The 18,616-nt window shown below is 46.9% G+C and overlaps 1 protein-coding gene across 3 annotated transcripts in view; it reads right to left on the reverse strand.

The window, feature by feature from the left end:
- The window catches only part of LOC146783837 (P2X purinoceptor 7-like), a 580,759-nt gene that overhangs the window by 453,408 nt on the left and 108,735 nt on the right, over nt 1-18,616 (reverse strand). Inside the window, exon 1 of one of the 3 annotated variants that reach the window (XM_085635362.1) lies at nt 17,396-17,614. The exons of 1 other annotated variant lie outside the window; for it this stretch is intronic. In XM_085635362.1, the coding sequence (XP_085491488.1) occupies nt 17,396-17,523 (128 nt within the window). In that variant the 5' untranslated portion in view covers nt 17,524-17,614. Of the gene's footprint in view, nt 1-17,395; nt 17,615-18,616 lie in introns of those variants that run through there. One more of the 3 variants, XM_085635363.1, reaches the window with a different exon arrangement.

The raw sequence follows: 18,616 nt of genomic DNA on the forward strand, positions 1-18,616 counted from the left end.
GGGGACCCCAACCCCCGGGTCATGGCCTTTTTTTTTTTTTATTCTTTTGGAGGGGGGCTGTATTGCCCCCCTCCTCAGGCCACTTATGGCCCCGGGGACCCCATCCCCCGGGGCCGGCCTTTGTTTTTTATTATTTAAAAAAATATATATATTTATAGAAACACCTAGGACATGCTGGACAAACCGTATGTACCTATCACCATGACGATTTGCGTGATATTCATTAAAAGGCGACTATGCATACAATGAATCCACGTAGAATGTATTCACACCGCTAGTGAAGCTCTGACATGTCTGACACCCTACCGTGCCTAATCCCGGTGCCCCCGCTGGTGGGTACTCTCCAAGTAGACACCCTTGTCGTTTATTTATACAAACATGGGTAGCTATTGACGGGCACATTTAATACACATGCACACCAAGCCATTCAAAGGGGATTAGACAAAAATTCGACCAAACTATGCAAGAAACCCCCTCACGGTTAATAAAACACACATCCACCGCCGGATGTGTAATACTTTTTATTTTACTCTCTGGAAAGGAGACAAACCTCACTTGAGAGTCACAGCGTGCTCCTGGCTGAGCCCAATGCTGTGTTACACCCACCAGTGCCCGCCGAGTGCCACACACCTCTGTGTTGTATTCCACCAGATAGTGCATATGCTATGACACTCTCTAGCCCATGTGCACTATAACACCACCCCGTGAATATGTCATGCCACACTTGCCTTCGCACGGGTTATATTGCCCCATCTAACGTGCCTTCCTCGATGCCTATGTTATAAAGCACAGCGCTATGCCATACATATTACAATCTGGGATCCATATCTTTGTCACAGTGCATATGCAATGTTACACTACCCAGCACATATTTTATATTACAACTTTAGAGACTACTTAGGTTACACAACACTGCCCTGTGCATATTACACTCCAAGGCGCATATCACATAGCAAGCGCTAGTGCCTGTGCTATCTCACGCTCTCCAAGGAATCTGTCATTGCGCACAATGTATTGCATATTATATTTCACGCCTCGGTTCATCTTATATCACACTTTTTGGTGCATAGTTTATACCATATACTATATTTAGTTTTCATTTTCAATTGTGCTCTCAGGACTATGTTCTATATAACACTGCGTCCACCTACCCTTTTCACGATGGGGGGGTGGAGGGTCAGGGGATGTTTCTGCCAAGTGAGCCCAGAGTCACAGTCCCAAACGTCCTCTTCTTCCTGAATAAAAGTGAGATTATGCTGCATACTTGTTCATATTTTAAGTAGTTCGCACAGACACACATTTTAAAAACAATAAAGTTCCTAATACCCACCTTCTATGAACAGTTAGCTTGCTGCCCCATCCACCTCCTCCCTATCCTCTGTTGTCTGAATCCATGGACTAGCCTCCTCCCTCCTGCCATGCATGGTCTGATGTGCTGCCACTGCCCTCCATTTAGCATGATGTACCAGTCCACTCCTCCTGCCCTCCATTGCCCAATTCTATGGCCCATCATTGACCTCCTGCTTAGCCTCTGTGCTTAGCTTGCTGCCCCTATTCTCCTTCCCCCTGCCCTCCGATGTCTTTGTGCATGCCCCTGCTCCATCCTTTTTGACCACCATGTTCCATGGACCTGCCACTCCTATCTACTCTGAGTGCTCTGTTGAGCTGCCACTCCCCTCCCACCTGCCTAGCATTGTCAGATGACTGTAACCTGTCCCTGCCACCTCCACCCTGCCTGTCCACATGCCATGCCCCTATCCTCTTCCTCCTGTCCTCCATGGTCCATTTTACTGCCACACCCTTCTGCCCTCCCTGGTCTGTTGTGCTGCAACTGCTCCTCCTGCCTGCCCCGCGCGGTCTGTTGTGAGGCCCCTTCCCCTGAACTCTCTTGTCTGTGCCCAGGTCCTGACCCTCCCTTCTATCCTCCATGGTCCTTTGTGCATGCCCCTGCACCCTTCTTCTAGCCCATCATAGCCATTGTGCTGCCACTAACCCTCCTGCTTGCCATGCATGGTCTTCTGTGCTGCCATGGCCCCTCCCACCTTCCCTGTGTGGTCAGATAGCTGCTCGTGACCCCCTCCCACCTTTCCTCCATGGTCTGTGTGTATGCCATCATAGTCTCACTGTTGCTCTCCATGGTCTGTCTTGTTTCTAGTGCCCATCCTGCCTGACCTCCATGGTCATCTTGCTGCTCCTGCCCTGCCCCCTTGCCCTCTGTTTCCATGTGCAGACCCCTATTCCCTCCCTCCTGGCTTGTCGGTTCCATTGTAATGCCCCTGATCCATCCCTCCTGCCCTTTATGGTCTGTTATGCTGCAGCTTTCTCTCCTGTCTGTCCATTATGGTCAGCTAGCTACCATTGCCTCTTCCCCCTCTGTTGTCTGTTGTCCATGTGCATGGTCCTGTCCCCTCCCTATTGCTTTCTATGGATTGTTGTGCTGCACTCCCGTCCCGCATGCCCTGTGTGGTGTATTGTGCTGCTGCAAACCCTGATGCCTGCCCTGTAGGGTCAGTTTGGTGCACCTCTCAATGTCCCTCCTGTCCTCTGTTATCCGAGTCCATGTCCCTACCCCAATTCCTCCTGCCTACCATGATCCAATGTAACATACTTGCGAACATTTTGAACTTGGTAAGAGGGAGATTTTGAAATAAAACTGGGGTATTGATTTTCCCCTTTGAGTTACATTGAAAAAGAGAAGATTGTAGACAGGAAACAGATCAAGTAAAGCCCATTTGAGCTTAAAAACATTGGACGTTTCCTGGCTGAAACGGGTCTGTTGGCATGTATGGTTGTATGACCACTGCCTCTTCCTTCTGCCCACAATGGTCTATTATATTGCCACAGCCTCTCTTGCCAGTCCTGTATTGTTGGTTTGTTGCCCCTGCCCCCCTTTCCACTGCCCTCCATAGTCTGTTGTGCTGCCACTGCCCTTCCTGCCTGCCTAGTGTGGTCAAATTGTTGCCTCTGCACTCTCCTACCTGCCTTCAATTTTCAGAGTCCGTGCCCCTGGCCTCTGCCTCTCAACAGTATCCCAATGAACAAATAGATTGCTAACATTCTATATTTATTACAAAAGTGTGGAACGCCTGACGTCATCTTGATGTAATCAAAACTGTAATGCCTAGAGCATTTCCTTTAGAAATTACATATATGAGAGGGTCTTATTTGCATCAAAATTATGGTTAGTGCTCAAAAAAACTAAAATGAGGACATATTTTCTGAGTTTTCAAATAGCGACAAAGAACTTTTAAATTATTTGTAATCTTAGTTTTTTTATCCAGTTGACCACTTGATTAAATGTTGCATCCAAGGGGAGAGGGTGTGGTGTTACTTCCAGAGCTGCAGACTTTGCAACTGGGGAACCAGGTTGGAGTTTCTGCTTCAGCTCAACATTCTGTGATTCTGGTCAAATCACTTAATCTCCCCATGTCTACAACCAAAATGAATTTGATCTTGTGTGATGTAACCAATGCTCACGTAAAGCACTCCAATACCTGACAAGTCTGCACTATATAAAACTGCAAATACACAAAAAATAAGTGTTTTGCACACTTCTGTCATTGGGCTACATCTGGGTGATATTTGGGCTACATTTGGGCTCTTTTGTCTCTGGTGGCCATTTTAGGAGATTTATTTGTTATGAAGTTTCCTAATTTCCTCATTTACTGCAGTCTCCTCAGTAGGAAATGCTTTCAGTTTTTTACTTTGATTCCATCAAGAAGGTATTCAGATATGTCACACATTTGCCATAAATTCTGAATGTTAGCACTCTAGTAGCTCATTAGATCACTGTAGTAAAGCTACTGCTCACCACAGAAGTAGAAGAGGATTTGAGAAGTCACTCAAAATGTGCCCTAATTTTTCTTTCTTCAGCACTAATCATACCCCCTCATTGTGTTCCTTTTTAAATTAAATGTTTTAAGTGTTACCAGTTTATTCCAATCAAGATGGCTTCAGGTGTGCCATACTTTTGTCATAAGTAAGACAGTACGCGCTCTAGTTGTTCTTAAGAACACTCTGGGACATTCTGTCATTGGGCTATACTTGGGCTACATCTGGGTGATATTTGGGCTACATTTGGGCTCTTTTGTCTCTGGTGGCCATCTTGGGAGATTTATTTGTTATGAAGTTTCCTAATTTCCTCATTTACTGCAGTCTCCTCAGTAGGAAATACTTTCAGTTTTTTACTTTGATTCCATCAAGAAGGCATTCAGATGTGTCACACATTTTCCATAAATTCTGAATGTTAGCACTCTAGTTGCTCATTAGATCACTGTAGTAAAGCTACTGCTCACCAGGCAAGTCTGCTGCTAGTATTCAAAGTGCATGTTTCAGTCTGCATGTCAGAATTTTTTTATGAAATAAAAGAGGATTTCAGAAGTCAAAATGTGCCCTAGTTTTTCTTTCTGCAGCACTAATCATAATTTATATGGCAAAATGAACCCCCTCATTTTGTTCCTTTGTAAATTAAATGTTTTAAGTGTTACCACTTTATTCCAATCAAGATGGCTTCAGGTGTGCCATACTTTTGTCATAAGTAAGACTGTTAGCGCTCTAGTTGTTCTTTAGAGCACTCTGGGAAGCTGCAGTAGAACACAAAGGAATCAACTGACAGTCTCTGCCCTTGTTGGATGTACATGTTTTACTGAGAATGTCAGACTTCATTCTTACATGACTGAGAAAGATAATGTGAATTTACAGAAAATATGCTCTCAGTTTACCTTATAGATCACCTTCCAAACCTCTGTGGGAAAAGCATGAGAAAATAGTTTTCTCTCAAACATGGTTCATGATATCACAGCAGAAGGCATTTTCACATGGTAAAATCACCTTAGAACACACCACAATTCCTAAAATGAGTATGGTACCATCAACAAATGATTTATAATGTAACTAAAGTCTTAAAACCTTCCATTAACTGCAATGCTTTTTAATGAGGTGCTATCATGTATATTGGTCCCAAGATGGCTGCCAACACTTCTTGGATGAAGTACTGACAGCCAATCAGATCTCACGATGAGATGTGTGGTTAGGCTCCGCCCAGATATATATGTGATTTTACTTTTGATTTTCTCAGGAACTACTGAAGAGATTAACACCATATATGCAAAAGGCACATGCCTGACCTGAGGACTACCTCTTTGCCGAATTTCAAGTAATTCTGTTCAGCCGTTCAGGCTGTACCTTCAACTAAAGGTCCTACGGGAAAATGCATGGGGAAAACGCGTTTTGGGACCCCCCTTTTTTCTCAGCCCCCGCTTGACGAATCACCCCGAGACTTTCAGGGTAGGAGCTGAGCGGAGCGCCCCATTAGTTTTGAAAATTTCACGAAGATAAGTCAACCGGCGCCAAAGTTATTCAAAATAGAATTTTCAGATTTCCTATGGGAACTCGGTCCTAACTATAACTATATACTGGCGACCGCCAGTAGATAATATATATATATATATATATATATATCTTGAACTCCAAAGCTGAATCGGCGTTATGACACCAATGGAGGACGGACCACAGGTACGTGCAAAGTTTACTTTATTGAGATGCTTCTCCTTGCACCCTCACACTCGCCTGACGCGTTTCGATCCTCTGGGGATCTTGATCACATATATATATATATATGAGGGAAATGCTGACTTCTGTATGAAATTCACGAGGAAATCATAACGCAACATGAATGACAACAGCAGCATCTACAGGTGTACCGTTAGTGGGATCTTGATTTCTATACACACATGAATAATAACAGTTGAAACCAAAACAAAAAGGGCTGCTTCACTGCCCACACAAAGTATTTTACCATACAAAAAAATACATTTTATTAGAAAAACGAGCGTAAACAAGCGGGTGGCGAAAACGTCACGTTACTGAAAAGCAGTTATTTGGTGTTTATTCGCTGCTGAAAGCATCGCCTCTCCAAGAAGCTGTATGCATGTCTCCTGACGCCGTTGTAAATAGGCTGTCACCAATGTGTTTCCTTGGCAGTCCCCCACCCCGCATCCATCATTACCACCAATCGTCTCCTGCCACCCTGTCCCACTCAGCGACTTAGGGGGCGGGAGGGCAAAACAGGACAGTGACCTGCAAAAGCAAGCCATGCTGGCTTATAAACATTCAGCACCACACCCCTGGGTAAAACAGGATTCACATAGAAAATGTGGCATGGGTCGTTTCCTTGTTGTTTATAAGGCGGCTTCACTGTATTTTTGTGGTAACCATGGAAACACCACGGGAGCACAAGCTGCACGACACACACGGGTCAAACCTGTACTGAGAACATTCTAGTCTCTTTCAGGCACTCCAACGTAAAGCAATAACACATTAAAGAAAAAAGCAAAGTAATAAAGGTACAATTTCCCGCCTTAACTCGCCGCCCCCACGCCGCTGTACGATACACACGCCTTAAATGTGAATCAAGTTTGTCTTGGTTTGTGCACAAGCAGGTATAAGCTTCTGTCAGTAAACGTCTGCTCGGGCTGACTGCTATCAATGACCCAACGCAACAACAAGTAAAGATCTGTTGAATCGACCACGTCAACAAGACGGAAACTTCTGTTGAAGGATGTACCTTGTGTCTGCCAGACCTTGACATGTGTACTTAAGAATGGACCACAGACTGAATGGGAGAAAGGGCGGCCCAGCCACTGAAACTGAAACTACTCTGTGTGAGCTATAAATCAGCCAGCACTGAAACAAATCCTGACTCCACCCTCTGGGGTGGGCTCAGAAAAAAAGCGGTCCGCGCCCATCGTCTCCCCAATACTGCACGTCACTTCCTTCCAAAGCTGTGATTAACCCCTTGTGTGCGCACGACGGCTCCCAGCCGTCGTGCCTCACAGTGGGAGTGTGCGCGTGTGCGCACGACAGCCGAGAGCCGTCGTAATTCCGCCCACTGTTTATTTCTCCCGCACAGCGTGGGAAATAAACTCACACACAAGGGGTTAAGCACTGAAGGGGAGGGTGGGTGTAATCTCCTGCTGATGTAATGCGTTGCCACTCGTTCACCCCTCCTCTGTCAAAGTAAGGCGTGGAAGAACGGTAAACCGTTTTTATTAGGTCTCGCCTGGCGAACGCAGCGCGAGGCGCTGTCGCAAGCGAGATCTATTGTTGCTGACTTGCCTCGGAAGTGGGACAGGAGATGGGCATGCGCAGGGCTTTTGGCGATTGTAGTCTGTGGACACGCTTGTGGAGACGCGCTTGCAATGATGTGTACAGTCACGCGGCGTGCACATCTCCTGTCCCCCTTCCGTCCTCAGCAGCCTCATGCACTTTCACTTTCCATTCCCCCCGTTGGGGAGATGTTGGCCAAGGAAGCATGTGCCCGCTGCGCAGCTCCGGGAATGGCACCCCGCATTTAATGGGCACTGCACTCTCGACGCCGAGTCCAATCCCGCGGCTGTGGCGGGCACCTGGAGTGGGCACGATCCGCAATCGCACTGCGGTGGCAGGGACATGGTAGCTGAGAACACCTGACAGATGTCAATAAAAAGAGGTGCACGCGCAGGTCTACATAGATGTAGGAATATTCTATGCATTTTAGTCACTTTGCGCATATCCGCCTTTGACTGACAGGCGACCCCAGAGGCCAGTGAGGCCCTGACCTAACTGTGCCATACATTAATTAGGACTTGTTTGAGGGTCATTTGGTCAATTGCAGTTTCCTCCACCTTAACGGCATCCACGCTGCAAATATCCGGTCTTCAAATATCAGAAAAGCTGCTAGTCTGTCAGCAGACAGTGGCGGCCGTGGGTTACAGGTAGCCACACTCTGAGGAGATGGTGTGATGTAACGGCCAGAGCTGCCGGCTTTAGAGCTGGGGAACTAGGTTCGAGTCTCGGCGTCGGCTCAACATCCTGTGATTCTGGGCAAACCACTGAATGTCCTCATGCCTACCAAAAATGAATGTTTCCTTCTGTAATCTAACTGCTACTCATGTAAAGCGCTTGGGTCGAGCTTGCGTTCATTATATTATAAGCACAACAAAAACAAAACAATTCTGTCATGCAGGTTGGTTTGATGCTCAGAGCCGGAGTGTGTGTGCACTGCTGTGCTTGGAGCCTTCCAGCACAATCTGTGCACGGGGCCGGCCCCTGAGTCCGAATCAGCCAGCCAACCGAGCTGCCATCATTATAATCGTATTCTTTTGTGTGTCTCGAGGTCAGTGTGGGCAGAGTCGCCTCAAGGCGCTCTGTGTTGAACACCCCCAGTCTACTGACCGCGATTGCCTCTGGAAAGAACATGGGCGCCCTTTGCGAGGCAGCTTAGTAAATAAAGACCCCTCCATAACAAGCTCCCCGGTTTCTTCCTGGTTCCACTGGGCCAGCTCTGATGTAGATTCCACTCAGCAGAAGGATCCTACCTCGCGTCTATGAAGTTACAGACAACAGAACCCCACTTAATCTTCCCTCGCCAACCAAAAATGTATGTGTCCTTGTGTAATGAAAACGGTGCGCATGTAAAGTGCTCCAATACCTGCGGGTCCAGTTCACAATAAATAAAACTACAACACTCACCTCATGCGGCCCGTACACCACGGCCAGCGCCTTGGTGTTGCCCTGCTCGATGTAGGCAGATCCGTCGGCCTGCGCGAAGACCCCCATGCGAGCCTGGATCTTGCGCAACTCGCCCGGCTTCCGCCCGTCCACCCGGTAGCCCTGGTCGGACAGCAGCTCCATTCCCGCCATGTCAGCGGCCGGCGAGGATGCACGGACAGACTACAAATCGTGCAGTAGCTTGGCCAAAGAGAGAACAAAATACTACCTCTCCCGGCATGCCACTTAGCATGACGCCACTTCCGCCTGAGCCGGGCTCTGCAGGCCGTGACCCTTCTTTCTTCCCACTCCTGGAAGGCTCAACACATGTCTCGGATAGGCCTGGTTGTCTAGTTCTGTCACGTTCAGTTAGGGTACTACGTTTAGACAACAAACAATGTTTCTATCAGATCGTAAAGGATGTTAACAACGACAATATGCCTCTCACAAACTTAAATTTAAAACATTGCCTCAAAACCAATACAACCCTCATGCATCACAGAACATTGGCAGGGGCACTTACTTGTATCTTTAGACACTGGTGTAAAAAACACCCAAAATGGAAATCTATTATCTGCATACTTTCAGAAACACCCCAAAAGTCTTGAAACTTGTGCACATGACCAGCAAACACACATCACAACAAGCATTTGCAATGTAATAGGTCTCGCATTTGCGAGAGTTTAAGCTACTAGCATTGCAAATAACAATGCCTTTTATTTGTTTTAAAAACCAAATAATAAATAAAAGACATTGGGCCATATGTAGGTAGGCTGTGTTTTGCGATTCTCTAATTGCAATTTTTAGGGAATCGCAATTAGAGAATAGCAAAACCTAATGTAGGTAGGATTAGCAATTTTTTTAGCGAATCCCAGCTATTCCTTATTTGCGATTCTCTAATTGAGAATCGCAAATAAGGAATACCTTGCCATTCATTCCTATGGGCTGAAAGGCCCATAGGAATGAATAGGAAGACATTCTCAATTTGCGATTCTCAATTAGAGATTAGCAAATTGCGAATGCAATTTCAAGGTTGCAAGGGTGTCAATAGGACACCCTTTTGCACCCCTGAAATGAGCATGGGTGCACTTGTGGCGCACATACATGCCCTAAGGGCATGTATGTGCGCCACATGGCACTTTGAATAATGCAAAAAACTGCATTATTAACAGAAATCGCAAATTACCACCAACCTGAAGTTGATGGTAATTTGCGATTCCTTAAGCCAAAATAGCACAACTTGGGTGCTTTCTACATTGCATTTAAGGAATCGCTATTAGGGATTCCTTAAATGCATTTGCAAAATAAGGAATCGCAAATTTTGCGATTCCTTATTTTGCATGTGGGTTGTTGTTCCCTACATAGCATACTGCCCAAATTGCGATCGCAAACGCCGAAATTCAGCGAATTTCGGCGTTTGCGATCGCAAATTTGCTTTCTACATATGGCCCATTGTAATTTACAATGCGAATAGCTCAAACTCGCGTAAATGCGAGACCTATTGCATTGCAAATGCTTGTATTTCATTTCTGAAAACTACAATGAATTCCTACGCCTACCACGCTTTTGTGACTAGTATATTTTATTGTGGTTGTGTTTTTTAGGTCTCGCCTGAACCAGCGCTTTAGAGCTTCTCTCGCAAGAGCTTTTGTAAAAGGGGGATTTGAAAGTGCAAACTAGTGCTTTCAGGCCGCCAACTACAGTGCATGTGCGCCGGGCGCGCGCACCATTTGGCAGCCTGCGTGATCATTTTGCGGCCGCTTTGATGTTCTCAGTGAGCCACGCGGCCACTGAGAACATCAAAGCGGCCGCGAAATGATTACTTTCACTTTAGCGGCCGCTTTGATGTTTGATCGTGATCACTTTCGCGGCCCTTTTTTAGGTCTCGCCTGAGCCAGCGCTTTAGCGCTGCTCTCGCAAGAGCTTTTGTAAACGGGGGATTTGAAAGTGCAAACTAGTGCTTTCAGGCCGCCAACTACAGTGCATGTGCGCCGGGCGCGCGCACCATTTGGCAGCCTGCGTGATCATTTTGCGGCCGCTTTGATGTTCTCAGTGACCCGCGCGGCCACTGAGAACATCAAAGCGGCCGCGAAATGATTACTTTCACTTTAGCGGCCGCTTTGATGTTTGATCGCGATCACTTTCGCGGCCGTTTTTTAGGTCTTTATATACAGTAAAAAAAAGGGGAATTCGTTCCTTATAATTTTCAATTAGTTATATGTGTGTGTATCTTCATTTAAAGACGATTGAAACATTGAATATATGTATTAAGTACATTTCAAAATCGGTTTACGTTATTCCCAACAGAACCACTTTCTTTGCTCTACTGAGAACATCAAAGCGGCCGCAAAATGATTACTTTCACTTTAGCGGCCGCACGGCCGCTTTGATGTTTGATCGCGATCACTTTCGCGGCCGCACGCCCGCTTTGCATAGCCAATAGGTCTCGCTTTTGGGACCTTATAAGTATTTAGTTATGCAACTATTGCATAGCTAAACACTTATAAGGTCCCAAAGGCGAGACCTATTGGCTATGCCAATGCTTTTTTATTGAAGGTAGAATGTGACATTTGACAAATAGGCCCCAGGCGCAATGAACAGCAGCCTAAAGGAAAATTATCCCCTCTTCGAAAAATTTGGTAAGGGGACCCCAAAGTGTCATTTGAGCAGGACATACTTGAATTTCCAAAGGCATAGCGCCACGACTCCCCCGTCTTGGCTGCAGGAACCAAGGCTGACGCTAAGAAATGAACTGCAGGGAATACGGTAGTTATCCTAAGAGTATGCCGGTGCACATCTCGAAATGTAATACCTGGTTGAAGCGCAATCTACTCTCTGAACTTCGAGACGGGATGGCCCTTGGAAAATTCCTAATGTTAACTGGAATTCTGAAAGGCTGGTAGTGGATGGGAATAGTCAGTCGCATGCCAGGCTAGCCACTAGTCAAGGGCAGAGCGAATCCTTCAAAAGACAGGCTTGTTGTTGCCATGCACAAGTCCGGAAGTTCCCAAGTGACGTGCCACATTCTGGCCCGGTGCCGACGGCCTTTTCAGGAACTAGCTCGCTACTGTTGAAAATCTCCAAATCTCCAACAGACCCGCTACCGCGTCGTCCCGCGACCACAACGATGCGGCACTGGCGCCCTCACCCCCACCCCCACTTCTGAAAGAAACTGTGAAGCACTTCTTTCTGCCCGTCACCTCCACGCTTATCCACTCCCTTAGGTTGATCATTAATCCGGAATTACCCCAGGAGCCTGGAATTTTCGCAGTCATTAACAAATATTAATGAGCTTGCAGTTCAGAGATGGAATCTGGACCCAGTAGGTGGGAGAGGAAGCATGAGCAGCAGAATCTCCAAGCTCTCGGCCTTCGAGAACCCCCTCCCATCGGCCCACTCAAACGGCCTTAGTCCCACCGTCTCACTGAATCTGCAAAACCTTCATAGTCATACATGGCTAGGATAAGAAACTAGGGGGCATATTTACAAGGGCTTTATCTCTGCTTCTTTGGCTCTTAAAGCCAAAAAAGCGGAGATAAAACTATCGCCCTATTTACAAGAGGGTGCTAACATGCATTAGCGCATGTTAGCACCCTTTCCCAGCGCCTCCCTTTGCATCTCTAATGTGATGCAAAGTGGGCGTCACTAGGCAGGACAACCTTGTAAATATCGCTGATGTTCACATCGCAATATTTACAAGGCTACCCCAGCATTTTAGCACACGTTAGTTTTTCGAGAAAACCGCTGTTTTCTCCAAAAAATAACGTCTGCTAAAAAGCAGACTTGCCTATCCCTAACATTGGGGTAGATTATGCTGCTACGACCCTGTGGGTCGTATCAGCAAGGTTATCGCCGTTTTGCAGGGAACATCGCTGGAAAACCAGCGATGTTCCCTGCAAAACAGCGATTTCCCCGCTATCTCTGGAATTTTTTTCGCCCTGGATTAACGCGTTGTTAATAACGCATTACCAGGGCGAGAAATTCCAGAGATAGACGGCGATAAATAACAAAGCGCAAAGCGCGCTTTGCGTTTATTTATTGCCGTCATTGTAGATATGCCCCTGGCTCTTTTATCACATCATATAAGAAACAGACTCCAATCTGTATAACTCCATTTCTTGACTTACCTCACTATCTACACTCTAGATCAGATGTCTTATTTTTATTTTTTAGGAGAGCCCCCCCCATAGCAAAATCTTTTTAAGTCGGGCCGCCCTCCAAAAGTTTATGGCAGTACCTGGGAGTATGTGGTGAAGCGCTCTAGTGGTTTTCACCACGTTACGCCGCAAGGGATGCTGGGAGCGCCGGGCACCTCCACAGAGTACCGACGGGTAACGGCTGAATGCAGGGAGCGGGTTTATAATTTATGGGGTTCTCTTTCTGTAGCTCAAAATCCACAGTAAATATGAGCGTTATAAAAGAGGAAATATATCAAGCAGAAACACTACTACCTGTAGTGGATGTTGTGAGCCCCTCACACTCATGGGACCCTATGCAGCTGCACCTGCACCTGCACCTGCTGCACTAGTGATAGCCGCGGCCCTTAGTAGCCGACTGAGTCCTCTGCCTCTTCCACCGCTTTCCCACTATGCCTGGCCATCACTCCAATCTTGAAACAGAATCTCTGTCTCTTTCAGAATGAAATGGTCCTCCACAGGTCGCCCACCACTTTGCAGCAAGGATGCCCTCGGCTCTAATGCTAAGAAGACAAGCATTGGCATAGCCAATTGGTCTCGCCTTTGGGACCTTATAAGTGTTTAGCCATACAACAATGAATGTTGTTGCAGTAAGGATATTGTGCAGCATAACTAAATACTTATAAGGTCCTAAAGGCGAGACCTATTGGCTATGCCAATGCTTGCTTATATTTTGCCGCCGTCGCCTGGTTCGAGTTCTTCCTGTCCTTGGCAGAAAGAACACACGCTTTCTCATCACCGTGGCGAGATTAAGCCTTCTCTCGGTTTCTTCCTTCCAGGAAATTATTGCAAAATCTGATTTCACAAATGGTATTAATTACAAAGAGGCACCGTTTTATGAGAGTCTCTGCTTGTTGACTCGGGAGAGGTGTATTTTCAGAGACGGCTTAAAAGCAAACCCTTAATGAAGTATACCAACTTTAAATTTGAATAAACATATATGGAAACGGTCTCATAAGGAAAAAGACGCACTCCGCATAAATCGCCGTTAAATAGCAACACAACTTTTAATCTCTAGATCGCGGTGTTAAACAAGCATTTGACAAAGCGAGTAGGTATGGGGCTGTCAAAGGGAAGGACAAACACACGGAGATCTTACACAGATGCAAGAGCACACAAAGTGACCTATGCAGATCAGCATTCATACCCAGATAACACTACAGGTACACATGATAATTCACACTACTATGTTGCAAAATGATAATTTAGTTGGTTGTGAGTGCTTTACGAATAAAGGAACCCAGTGAGTTGTATGCTTGGTGCTGCAAACGCTATCATCCGCTGGCTACAGAGAAAAGTAAGGGCCACAAATAAAAATTACTCTTGGCAAAGCCAAAAGCTTGAATCTGTTAATTCGGCAAATAATTGTATGAACACTAGTTTTTTTTTTCCTCGGGCGGGGGGGTGGTCACTTTGGAGTTGCAACTGGGCTTTTTGGGCAGGGGTTGCGGCCCAGCGACGACAGGGGTAATTGGCTGGTAGGCGGATCTGCTAGGTTCAAGGCTTGCGACACTCACGGCCAATGTCCCATCTTGGCAGGTGGCACACAGGTTTGCCAGGGTTAAAAGTGTAGTGAGCCAACTAGCTCGCTGAGATGACCTCTGACATCACTTTGGCAACCCTACACGGGGGGGGGTGCGGGGGCGCAGCCAGAGAGTATTAAAACAAGCATTGGCATAACCAATAGGTCTCGCTTTTGGGGCCTTATAAGTATTTAGTTATGCAGCACAATATCCTTGGTGCAACAACATCAACTGTTGCATGGCTGAACACTTATAAGGTCCCAAAGGCGAGACCTATTGGCTATGCCAATGCTTGTTTATGGTTGCGTTTTGTTTATGCACGTTGAAAGTCACAACTAAGAACTTGGTTGCTTCATGTATTTCAATCTCCGAGGCAACCTTTAAAGAATGTTCTTCTGTATTAAGGCGTATATCAAATAATTAGTATAACAACCTGCACCATTTCATTGATTTTATGTTTATATTTACGTGGCGGAGCAAAAAGAAAACATGTAGGGATTTTGTTTTACAAGTTATTTTATTTGCTCTACAACGTAGCAGTGTTTCATTTTAAGATTGCTCTAGGCAGTGCTGCAGCTGCTTCTCTAGTTCCGACATTAATTCCTCATCCTAACTCCTCTAGGGAGTGCTGCAATTATATCTCTACTCACAACAGTAATTCCTCATTCTAAATCCTCTAAATTGTGCTACAGCTGCAAATGTGGTTATTCCTCCCAGTCCACTAGGCAGTGCTGCTACCTGCTTCTCTGGTCCCAGTGGTAATTCCTCATTCTAAGTCCTCTAGACAGCTGCTTCTCTGCTCTCATCTACAATTCCTCATTCTACATCCTCCCGTCAATTCCTCATTCTAAATACGATACACATTGCTGCTACCTGCTTCTCTTCTCTCAACAGTAATTCCTCATTTTAATTTCTCTACACAATACTGCAGCCACGGCCCGTATAGAGCGTGCCACCGGGCGGTGACGTAGCACGGGGGAGGGACAGGGTGGGGGGTTGTAAAAAGCGGCAAACGGACGATTTCAGGTAAGTAACGAAAAAAAAAAAACGAATTTCGTTGCGCGCGCTGCATCTCCAAATGCGATGCAGCGCGCGCAACACATTTTTTTGTTTTTTTTGTTACTTAACTGAAATCGTCCGTTTGCTGCTTTTTACAACCCCCCACCCTGCCCCTCCCCCGCGCTACGTCACCGCCCGGTGGCACGCCCTATACGGGCCGTGGCTGCAATACTGCAGCTGGTTCTCTAGTCCCAATGGTCATTTCTCCTTCTAAGTCCTCTATGCAATGCTGCAGCTATAGCTCTATTCATACATCCACTTTACTCCGAACAAAAACACATAGCTAAAACTCATCATTTACAACGCCAGTAGCTCTAAATCTAAAACAATGTGAGACCTATTACATTGCAAATGCTTGTTTTTGTCCCACTTAAAGCCCTAGGGGCATATTATCAAGACAGGCGATAAAATTATCGCCACTATAGCGGCAGAAAACTGCCACTAAAACGGCGATAATGGGCTTGATAATATGCTCTATGGAATTCCAATTCTTGTGGACACTACATTACAAGCGACATTCCTCCACTCTTTAACAGGGTCTCTCTGCTGAGACCAGAGAGAGACGTTTATACAAATGCAGCTAGCAGCAGCAGTAATAGCTATATTCAGATGACCTTTTCCTGCCTTCACCCCCCAATCTCCACCCAGTTTCATTCAGAAGGCAACCGGCGGCTGGCCCGAGATCCCAACAAGCCCATCATAGATAGAAAGCGGGTCTTCCAGTCCAGTACCTTGCATTGCATTCTGGTACTTGCAGTCCTGTGTTTGTAGCAGGGCGAACAGATCAAGAAGTTATACTGACGGAGCACTCGCATCTCCTAGGTCCATGTGTGAGTAGCCCATGCAGGCCAGGTTTGTTTCTTTGTATTGTGGGATTTGTAGTCCCAGTTTTATAATGGGGTGAAGAGAACTGCAAACACCAGTATGAAAATATAAAACCCCAAATTCATGGAACTGGGAACCTCGAGAGCTCTGCAACGCAAACATCTAAACGCAACTGATTAAATCACTTTGAACGGCCTGCAGCTCAAATTCAAAATATCTTCAGGTGTCTACCTAGCGTTACCATGCGAGTCAACGGAAGTGGAAGCCCAGTAATTAAACACAGGTGCGTCTGCTAGAGGCCGCAAGGCTTCCCACAAGCTGTGCATTTCGATGCATCTGCACTTACCGGAGGTGATTTCACCACCGGCTCATCTGCCTCGTTCAGCTCTGCACAAACACAGCGTCGTTATTAGCAGGCGCGTGGCTGCTGCGATGGCATTCACAGCAACTCTGCCGTAAACTAGCGACTTTTGAATAGATTAGACATGCAGCCCTGTTCCTGCTTTACTGCAAGGAAGTGATTGTTTATCCGGCTGCCGAACAACCATTAGATAGATGATCGCTGCTCTTACGGCGGCCTAATGGTTAAAGCTGCCGAGTTTGGAACTGGGGAACAAAGTTCGAGCCTCGGCGTCGGCTCAACAGCCTGTGATTGTGGGCAAATCACTTAGGGGCAGATTTACAAGCCCCATGCACCAGGGGCTTGTAAATCTGCCCCTTACTCCCCGTGCGTACCAAAAATTGAATCTATCCTTGTGTAATGTAACTGGTGCTCATGTAAAACGCTCCAATCAATGCCTTCGGGTCGAGTTCGTGCTATATAAAAACGCAGAAATAATAGGGGCAAACGTCAGTCATTATCCGTCGCTTTATTATACAGCATTGCATTTATATAGCGCGGACATTGTAAGAGCTGAACTAGCTTCACGAGCTGGCAAATAAATTGTCATCATGTGTGATACCTTCAGCATGTCCTAACTCTGAACTCAGTAACACGTTGCATGCTGGTACTTGTAGTTTAACATCGTAAGTACCAGCCCAACAATCACAGGATGCAAAGTGCTGTAGGTTAAAGCGCCACGTCTGTGCAGCGGCGTCACTCACGATCTGAAGCCATCTGGCATCGAAGTGTGCAGCTGTGCCGGTGCAGCCCGCCCTCGCCTCTCAGAAAGGATGCGCTGAGGTCAGACATCCATGAGGCGCGCACAGCGCAGCCCGCCCTCGCCCCCAGAGGGCAGAGGGCAGATCTCCGGACCCACTCACCAGACAGTCAGCAGCACGGCCAGGTGGAGGGCCCACTTCAGGGTGCCGTACTTGACGCTCCGGATGCGGAGGACTTTATTCGTGTCATACACGCACATGTTGCTCAAGCTGCAGCACCCGGGAGCCATTCTTGCAGCCGCTGCCTCCTCACACTGTGTCAGCTCCCGAAGCCGCGCTTCTCCACACCCGCCCAAACAGAAAGCGAAAGCCACACCACTGAAGGACACAGCGGCTGTACACAAACCGATCGTGCCCGCCCTTCTTCACCGGTCACACCCATCCTAGCCTTCCCACCCCTAGCACCCTGTTATCTCACGTACGTTGTAGGAATCCTACTTGGAGAAAAACACAGTTATATAGTTGCATTATGAACAAAACACACCAACACCTTTGTCTTGTGGGAAAAACTGTTGCATGTTTATTTGCATTTTGTTATGCATGTATATATAAACACAGGTAGGGTTATCTTACGGGTGATCATCAGAGTGCTGGGCTGTTAAGGACTAACCGCTGGCACCCCTCCTGAAACAATATCCTGCCACCGGGCACTGCGTTGCCATCCTATTCTTTAACCGGTGCTGAATCTTACATATTGGGCCTGTGGCACAATGCTTTTTAAAAATGTTTGCTGCACCCGTGCCACCACGGAGCGAGGTGAGGCCAACCCCCAGCTGTCAGGATACCAACTGTCCCTTATGGGATGAAGGGGTCGCTGTCGCGTTCTTCTCATGGCCCCCTATGGCCTGAGGATCTCATATTATATTGGCGGCCCCATCGCCCCTCTGATGGGGTATAGCTCGCCTTTTTATGCATAAAGATCACCCTGTAACTATGCTTGCGACCCTGTTTGTCAGTTCTTGAGTGCTGTTTTGTTCCGCTCCCTTGCTGGGTGGGTGGGAAAATCCTTCTGCCGCCTGTGCCGGAAAAGAGGGATTGCCCAGGTGAGTTGCCCACCTAAGTACCGTCGTGCCGACGGAAGTGCATTGTCCCTAGGGGAGGCGAGATCTGCTGCCCCTTGGTTGTCCTCTTCTGGTCAGGTAGGCATAGAAGAAATACTAGCCCATACCGGGCAGTGGGAGAATGCTAAGGGGCTGTCCCCTCTAGGGTCCCCCTGCGGGTGATGTGGCCATCCGCCTACACTGTGCTGTGGTAAATTGTGAAACTACGTCACACAAGGCAACGTTCTGTTTTCTGAACACCCAGGACGCGTGGATGGCACAC

This window comes from Triturus cristatus, chromosome 11 (assembly GCF_964204655.1).
Source record: "Triturus cristatus chromosome 11, aTriCri1.1, whole genome shotgun sequence".
NCBI lineage: Eukaryota > Metazoa > Chordata > Amphibia > Caudata > Salamandridae > Triturus > Triturus cristatus.